Raw genomic sequence first — 8,632 nt, 5'->3', positions numbered from 1 at the left:
CAATGCGAATGAATAATATTCAGGTTCAATGAAAAATAATATAATATAAAAATAAACAACACGAAATAAAACTTGAAAAAGAAACGACCATACCATGGTGGGTTGTCTCCCACCTAGCACTTTTAGTTAAAGTCCTTAAGTTGGACATTTGATGAGCTTCTTGTTAAAGCAAACCATTTGATGAGGTTCTTGTATTAGGTGGTAATGGCCTTAGGATGGGTGTTTCCAGTGGTTCTGTACGTTCTACTCCCTTGTATTTTTCTGTGGATTCCTCCACTTCTTTGCAAAATGCTTCAACTGCAACTGTGTCCTGGTCAAAATCTTCTATGTCTTCCTCATCACTTAAGTCATACGCTGGAGGTTGACAGAAATCTACCTCTGCATCATCTTCGTATTCACTTGGGAAAGATTCTTCAATCTCGGAGAATTCACTTGCGAGTGCAAGTTCATCACTAGGAGAACTTGACCTGTGACTATCACTATCAAGGAAACTTACGTCTTGGGTTATTTCGTCTAGTTCTTCATGAAACACCTGCTTTGGGGATTGTGCACTATCCTCCATAGCATCAATTGTAACGTCCTTGACGGAACTTTTTCACAACTCTGGATTCTCATGGAGGTTCAGCATCTCTTAAATCTTCAACCTGTACTTCTTCTTCTTGGATAATTTGAGCTTCCTCCAATTGTTCCAAAATAAAGTTATGCTCGCTACTGCCTACTGGGGTTTCCAGTGTCTCCTTCATGCTATGTTTGTCATTAGATTCTCCACATAAAGCTATTGGAGTTCCTTGAGTGTCTAAACGTCTGGAAGATAATTGATATATTGCTTGCTCCAGCTGATGAAGGGTTGTATGAAGTTGATCTACTGTTTCCTTGAGACGAACCTGTGATTCTCGAGGTGATGGATATGGACATGGTACACAGGAAAGTGGCGGGGTTTGGGAGTAAGTGGATTGGAGTTGGGATTGTGGTAGATAAGGGTCATATTATGGTGAATGGTGAAAAGGAACTTGTGAGTGTGGTGGTTCAAATCTACGTTGAGAGGATGGTCTATAAGCACAGGGTAGGGCTTGTTGGTAATTACAAGGGGGTCCACCATGTTTATCAGCTTGGTATGCATTATAGAGTGATCCTTGCCCATGATATCTTGGAGGGTGTTGTTGCCTAAAAGGTTGATCAGATCCTCTTGACTCCATCCATCTTTGATTGCTCTGACCTTGATGCATGTTCCTGCTATAACTTCCGTTCCCTTCAACAATATTAGAACCAAACTCAAAGCGAGAGGGGTGAGAATTCATAGTAGCTAATAAAAATAAAAGGGAAAAACAAAAACAAATAAACAAATAAAATAAAAATATTTACAATAACCAATAATAAGACACACGTTTGCAGTTTCCCCGCAACGGCGCCATTTTGAAGAGAGAACTTTTGCGTGGTCTATAATTCAGAATAAATTCCCGTTGCAAGTATAGCTTCTAAACCAACAAAAGTCCTTTCTTACAAACGTTTTGGTTGTCACAAGTAACAAACCCCTAAATAAATTGATAACCGAAGTATTTAAACCTCGGGTCATCTTCTCAAGGAACTGCAGGGAGGTGTTCTTATTATTGGTTATGAGTTTTGTAAATTGGGGATTTTGAAAGTAAGGAACAAGTAATTTAAATGGAAAGTAAAATAAATAAATAACTATAAAATAAACTCTTGGCAAGGTATGAGAACTTGGAAGTCCTATCCTAGTTATCCTTATCAATGGTGATGAGAATTGAGTTTTAATCCCACTTAGTTAGCCTTTACTAAAGCAAAGGAAGGTCAAGTGACTAATCAGTTTGATCCTCAGGTCCTAGTAAATTCCTAAGAAAGGACTGGAATTATTGAAGTTCAATTCAATTAGCAAAGACAACAATTATCAATCACGTTGAGTTTGATAACTCAAGAGTTGCCAATTAATCAACCAAAGCCAAAAGGGGAAAAGTAACTTACTCGAATAAAAATATCTTCAGATTGGAAGCAACAGTAGCATAAATAAAAGAAAGCAATAATAAACTGAAATGCCTCAAATTATATTAAATAGAAATTCAAATCTAAACATGAATGGTTCATAAGCCAATTTGGCAACAAAAGTAATTGAAGGAAAGCATTAAAATATCTGGAAGTAAAAGAGAAATATAAAGTAAAAGGAATATTGAACCTGATAAGGAGTTGGAATACTAAATTGAAATAATAAGAAATCCTAATCCTAAAACCCAAGAGATATGAGAGAACCTCTCTCTCTCTCTCTAAAAACTACATCTAAACTATGAAAAGTGAATAATTGGAGAGCTCCCCTATGAATGGATGCATTTCCCCCACTTCATAACCTCTAATCTGTGCCTTCTGGACTTGGATCTGGGCCAAAAAGGGTTTCAGAAATCGCTGGGAGCGTTTTCTGTAATTTCTGGTGCGTGGCGTCTGTCACGCGTCCACGTAAGTCACGCGGTCGCGTCATCTGGAATTTTCCTTATCACGCGTTCGCTTCGGTCATGCGTCTGCATCATCTGTGTTCTGCTCATGGCGCGCGTCCGCGTCAGTCACGCGTTCGCGTCGCTGTCTTTTCGCGCTAAGCATGCGGCCGCATCGTCCATGCATTCGCGTCGCTGCCAGTTTCTTCAAAAACTCCATTTTGTGCTTTCATTCCATTTTTGTATGTTTCTTTTCCATCCTTTAAGTTATTCCTGCCTTAGGAGATCTGAAACTTCTCAACACACAAATCACGGCATCGAATGGTAATAAAGGGTGATTAAAATAAATAATTTCAAAGCATAGGAAACATGTATTTCACATTTATCACATAATAAGGAAGGGAAAGTAAAACCATACAATTTACATGAATAAGTGGGTGAAGGATTGAATAAATCTCTTGAATTGAGCACAATATATATCATAAAATATGGGTTTATCAATGCCCCAAAGTGAAATCCAATAATAATCAATGCATATGAGTTGTAATCAAGAAAAGAATGCATAAGTGTGTGAAAAAGTGAGAATTATGGGTAGTTAAGTTTGTTTAGAATTGCATAGGTTGTTATATAGGTTAGGTGGGAAGTTTAAGTTAATCAAAGATTCAAATTATAGTCCACTTGACTATATGCATCTTACCTTGACCCTAACCCCATTACAATCTAAAGAAAAGACCTCATGATATTTGTATGCATGCATGAAATAATTGTTGATTGTTAGATGAAAAACAAATCTTGGAAAGCATGATTAGAGGAGAATTGAGTGAATCAACCCTATACACTTGAGCGACTAGAGCGAATACACATCCGGTGAGGGTTCGATTGCTCAATTGCATGTTTTCACCTATGATCATTTATTTTCTTGCAAGTTTGTAGAATCTTTAATAACTCAATTCAATTGTGGTTTGGCTTGGTTGTTAATACCCTTAGCCCTTATGCTTATATTAGTTTTTCTTGGGGATTGATTTATTTTGACCAAGTAATTGCATCTATTTAGATAGTTGCATGTAGATAGATTGCATATAGTTTATTTACACTGAATAAATGATAGTACCCTTTGTCTCTTTCTTGGTTTAGCATGAGGACATGCTATGGTTTAAGTGTGGGAAGATTTGATGCACCATTATTTCGTGGTACATTTTATGCTTAATTTGAGTGGATTTCATCCATTATTCCCACATTTATTTAATGAAATAGCAAGGTTTCATGACTTTCTCCTAATTTGTGCTTAAGAGTGAAAACATGCTTTTTAGGCCCTTAATTGGTTAATTTTAAATTACCTTTGATTCCACTAGATGCCTTGATGTGTTTGTTAGTGAATTCAGGTTGAAAAGGCTAGGAATGGATCAAAAGAGTGAAGAGAAAAGCATGCAAAGTGGAAAAATCATGGAGAATCAAGGATTTGGAGTGCATTCATCGACGCACACGCATGGCAGACGCGCGCACGTGAATTTGAAGTTGCATGGCGACGCGTACGCGTGACATGACGCGTACGCGTGGAAAGCAAATTGCCAAGCGATGCGTACGCATGACCCACGCGTATGCGTCGCAGCTCGCACGTGACCTCATTAAAGTGAAAATGCTGGGGGCGATTTCTGAGCTGCCCAGGTCCAAATCCAACTGCTTCCAGAGCCTATTACATGCAGAAATCAAGAGGAGTCAAAGGGGGGAAGCACATAATTTAGTTTTCTATCATGTTTTAGTTAGTTTCTAGAGAGAGAAGCTCTCTCTTCTCTCTAGAATTAGGTTAGATGTAGATCAGGATTTCTTAGATCTAGGTTTAATTCATGCTTTGATTCACTTTTCCTTTACAATTTCTTGATCTTCTACCTCTACTTTCTCTAGTTTAGTCTTTTACTCTTGTATTTATTTATTTTGTTGTTGATGCACTCTTGTTTCTTCTATTTTCCTTTTAATGCAATTTATGTTTGATTTCTTTTATTGTTAATTTGAGTTGTTGTTGTTAATTTCCTTGCAATTGATAGTGTAGATCTACATTTTTTGCAATTTTATCTTGCTTTTCTTTTTTGCCTTCCAAGTGTTTGATTAAGTGCTTGGAAAGATGTTGGAATAGATTTTTGTGTTCTTGGCTTGGGATGGTAACTTAGGTGAAATTGAGTTACTAATGTCCAAGTCTTGATAATTGGTGTCTATTGACTCTAGCCTTCCACTAAGTTAATTAGTGAGATGGTTAGAACTTGTGGATTAGGATTGGTGTAGCTCATTTGACTTTCTTTTACTTGTTAGAGGATGACTTAATGAGATTGATCCTTGCGATTATCATGTTGTGGTTAGTAACAAGGATAAAGATCCTTGACCATCATTCCTTGCCAAGACCTTTTTACATTTGAGTTTCATTTACTTTCTTGTCATTTACATTTCATGTTCCTTATTCAAAACCCCAAAATACTTGTTTCATAACCAATAATAAGAACACTTCCCTACAATTCCTTTGAGAGACGACCTGAGGTTTGAATACTTCGGTTATTTTTATTGAGGTTTGTACTTGTGACAAACAAATTTTTGCATGAGAGGATTGTTTGTTGGTTTAGAACTATACTTGCAATGAGATTTTATTTGTGAAATTTTATACCAACCAATTTTCTGTTCATCAGATTGGTGGAGCTGTGACGTTAGTTGAGGGGGTTCATGGTGACGAAGATGCGAATGTAGGGGCGGCCGACGGTCACGGTTATGGTGCCACTCATCAAAATAGTCGTGGTGCTAAGGCAAATTTAGCAAATCAAGGCCTGGGAATTGATTCTCTTGGTGAAGAAAACTGCTAATTCAGAATGAGAAAGAGGGCTATGGTGACAGAGAGGACCATATGAGAGAAGAAGGGCTTGCCAATGATGATGAGGACAGCGATATTGAGTATGAAAAATTGGAAGAGCAACTGTTAGAAAATCAAAGGACTTTGGATTTAGCAAAAGAATCAGGAGCAGTGCTATATAACAAAGAAGATGGCATTATGGCTATCTTCCAAGAACAGAATGAAGAAATTACTCAGAAAAGATTGGCAAAACAGAAGGCTAAAGCTAGACGGAGCAGGCCTAAACGTTACAACAAGGTGTCTAATAATAATTTAAAATGATTGTTAGCTCTGGAATATTAGGGGGTTAAGAGGTGATGGGAAGTTTCCAATGGTGAAAGACCTTAAGAGAAAATATAGCTTGAATATGTTAGGCTTGGTAGAGACTAAAAGACAATTAGTGACAAGATTTAATATTTTGAAAATTTGGGGAAATGGTTGTGTGGGGTGGGAGTATGTTGGGTCTGACAGTGCATCTGGCCAGTCGTTGTTAATGTGGGATGATGGTTTCTTTAAAATGAGAAATTGCTATAAAGTTGAGAGATGGTTGTGTGTTGAAGGGATTTTGTCGGAGACTTCTATTAATTGTGCTTTTTTCTTGGTCTATGGTGCACATACTAGAGATGAGAAACTTGTTGTGTGGAAGGAGTTGAGTTACGTGGCTGGCTTGTTTCAAAGACCCAGCTATTTTTTGGGGGACTTTAATGAGATTACACAGGTGGAGGAAAGGCGAGGCTCTGATGGCTTACCTTCAACGACGCAAGATTTTAAGGACTGGATAAACGACATGGGTTTGGTGGAGTTACCGATTACTGACCGTAAGTTTACATGGTTCAGAGGACGTTCATGTAGCCGTATTGATAGAGCTCTGGTTAGCTTGGAATGGCTAGAGGCATTTCCGGAGACTCGCTTAAGAGGTGGTTCACGGGGTTTGTCTGATCACTACTCGATTATAGTGGAGGATAAGAGGCAAAGGAATGGACCAAGGCCGTTCCGAAGTCTAGATTTATAGTTTACACATGACGGGTTTCTAAGAATGGTCAAGGAGGAATGGAGAGGGTTAGGAGAAGTACAATTCACCGAAAATTTGAAGGCTTTGACGGTTCCTTTAGGGAGATGGCATAGAGACAACTTTGGTGATATGGACAAGAAAATCATGAAATTTGAGGAAGAGATTAAGAATAATGATGACATGGTCGGTAATGGGAATTATGATGGAACAGTGGAAGCAAGAAGGAGGGCGCTAGTTACTTGCTGTGAGAAATGGTATGTGAGGAAAGAACTACACTGGAAGCAGATGTCGAGGTCTAGGCATGCGAGGCACATGGATAAAAACACGAGATACTTCCACAACTTAGCTTCCGCGATAAGGAGGAATAATAGGATTGATGCTCTGGTTATTAATGGAAGATTGATAAGAAATCAAGTCAGGATCAAGATTGCCATCAGAGAATTTTATAAGGGTTTATATCATCAAGAGCAGTCTCCTATGGTGTATTTTAGAGATGGTCTGGTAGAAATGATCGGCGAGCAGGATGCTATGGCTTTAGAAGTGCTACCGACTCCTGAGGAGGTTAAAGAAGCAGTGTGGGATTGTGAATCTTCTAAGACTCCAGGAAGTGACGGGTACAACATGAATTTCATAAAAAAGTGATGGGATGATCAAAGCGGTACTGGGTTTCTTCCAATCTTCCAGGTTGCCGACAAATGCTAATGTCATTTGGGTGGCGCTGGCTCCTAAGTTTACTGGTGCTAAGGAAATCAAAGATCTGTGACCGATTAGCATGGTGGGGTGTGTGTATAAGGTAATCTCAAAGATGATGGTTAGGAGAATGAGAGCAATTATGCCAGGGTTAGTAGGCGAGACGCAGAGTGCATTTGTCAAGGGCAGGAAGATTCATGATGGGGCCCTTATCGCGTGTGAAACGATTTAGTGGATCAAAATAAGGAAGAAGGAAGCAACAATAATAAAGTTAGACTTCCATAAAGCATATGATAGAGTCAAGTAGAGTTTTGTAGACCTTGTGTTGTAGAAGATGGGTTTTGGACGGAAATGGAGGGAATGAGTTATGGAGTGTGTCAGTACGTGCTCTATGTCAGTATTGATAAACGGCTCGCCGTCAAAGCCATTCAAGATGGAATAGGGACTGCAACAGGGTGATCCTCTGTCTCCATTTCTATTTGTACTTATTGTCGATGTCCTGCATAGGATGATTGGAGAGGCTGTTAGAAACGGACGCATATCGCCGTTGTTGGTTGTAAGAACCGAAGTTTTTCTATAAAACCGTTTTAATAAAAATAATAATTTTAAGTTCCCGAGATAGATTCAAAATTTAGAAGTTTTAATTTGAAAATATAAAAGTGAAATTTGATTTCAATGAATTTTTCTAAGTTGGAAAATGTATCTTTTGTGATAGGTTTTTGTAAAAATGCGTACTGGCGCTTAAGCTGGCAGTACCGGCTTTAGTCTGTTCAGTACCGTGTATGTTGGAAAAATAAGATTTGGAAAATTGATTTGGTGTTTTGAAAGAACAAAAATAATTTAGAATTAAAAACCGGGCACTAGTTTTAAAGGTTTTAGCCCAAAGTGGGCCAAACGTACTAAAAACCCTAACGGGGTGGACTAGGCCCAAACTGGGCCCAAGGCCCAACATATATATACATGTTTAATGAGCTTTCAGCTCATTTTTCACCTCCAAGAGAGAGAGGCGCAGTTTAAGAGAGAAGGGAGAAGAAAGGGGGGTAACACTATTTATCACCACCTTTCGGGAGCCATATCTTGAGCTACGAAGCTCTAATTGACGAGCCGTTTACAGCCACACGAAACTCTTATCGAGCTCTTCATTTTTATCTAAGAAAATCTGGTGACCTCTAGTAGTGGATAATTGTCGGATTTCGCTCCAATCACCGTTGGATAAGCTTGTCTTGGGAGTTGGTGGTGGCTTTTGATTTGGCTTTGGTGGTTTGGAGCTTGGTGGAAGCTTGTTGGAATCAAGTTTAGTGTTTGAGCATATTGAGAATCGGCCAAGATATGATTTCGGTTTTCTTTATGTAATATGTAATGTTTCGTGAACCTTAGGCTAGTTGACCTTAAGATAAGATTGGATGTTTGGGTGTATATTTAATTGTATGTGATTTTGATGTTTGAAGATAAGTTGTATGGTAGGGATGATGATATAGAGTTGTAGAATGTGGAATATATAAATTTTGATGTTGATTGTTGGTGATTAATGACTATGAATATTAATTATGAGTGTTGTGATTTATTATTGTTTATGAGGATTGTGGGAAAGTGAATGTTGATAATAATTGCTAATGTTGAGAT

General features: G+C 38.3%; 2 protein-coding genes across 2 annotated transcripts; both read left to right on the top strand.

Moving 5' to 3' along the window:
- On the top strand, positions 5,639-6,319 carry LOC107611009. The gene has a single exon (XM_016312978.1). The coding sequence runs from the start codon at positions 5,639-5,641 to the stop codon at positions 6,317-6,319; it is 681 nt and encodes a 226-aa protein (XP_016168464.1).
- On the top strand, positions 6,344-7,082 carry LOC107611008. Its single transcript, XM_016312977.1, has 2 exons — positions 6,344-6,933; positions 7,004-7,082. Exons 1-2 carry the CDS (start codon positions 6,344-6,346, stop codon positions 7,080-7,082), a joined length of 669 nt encoding a protein of 222 aa, XP_016168463.1.

The sequence above is a fragment of the Arachis ipaensis genome, chromosome B08, assembly GCF_000816755.2.
Source record: "Arachis ipaensis cultivar K30076 chromosome B08, Araip1.1, whole genome shotgun sequence".
Lineage (NCBI taxonomy): Eukaryota > Viridiplantae > Streptophyta > Magnoliopsida > Fabales > Fabaceae > Arachis > Arachis ipaensis.
The sequence above is the reverse complement of the archived record's forward strand: the minus strand, read 5'-3'. Positions and strand labels throughout refer to the sequence as shown.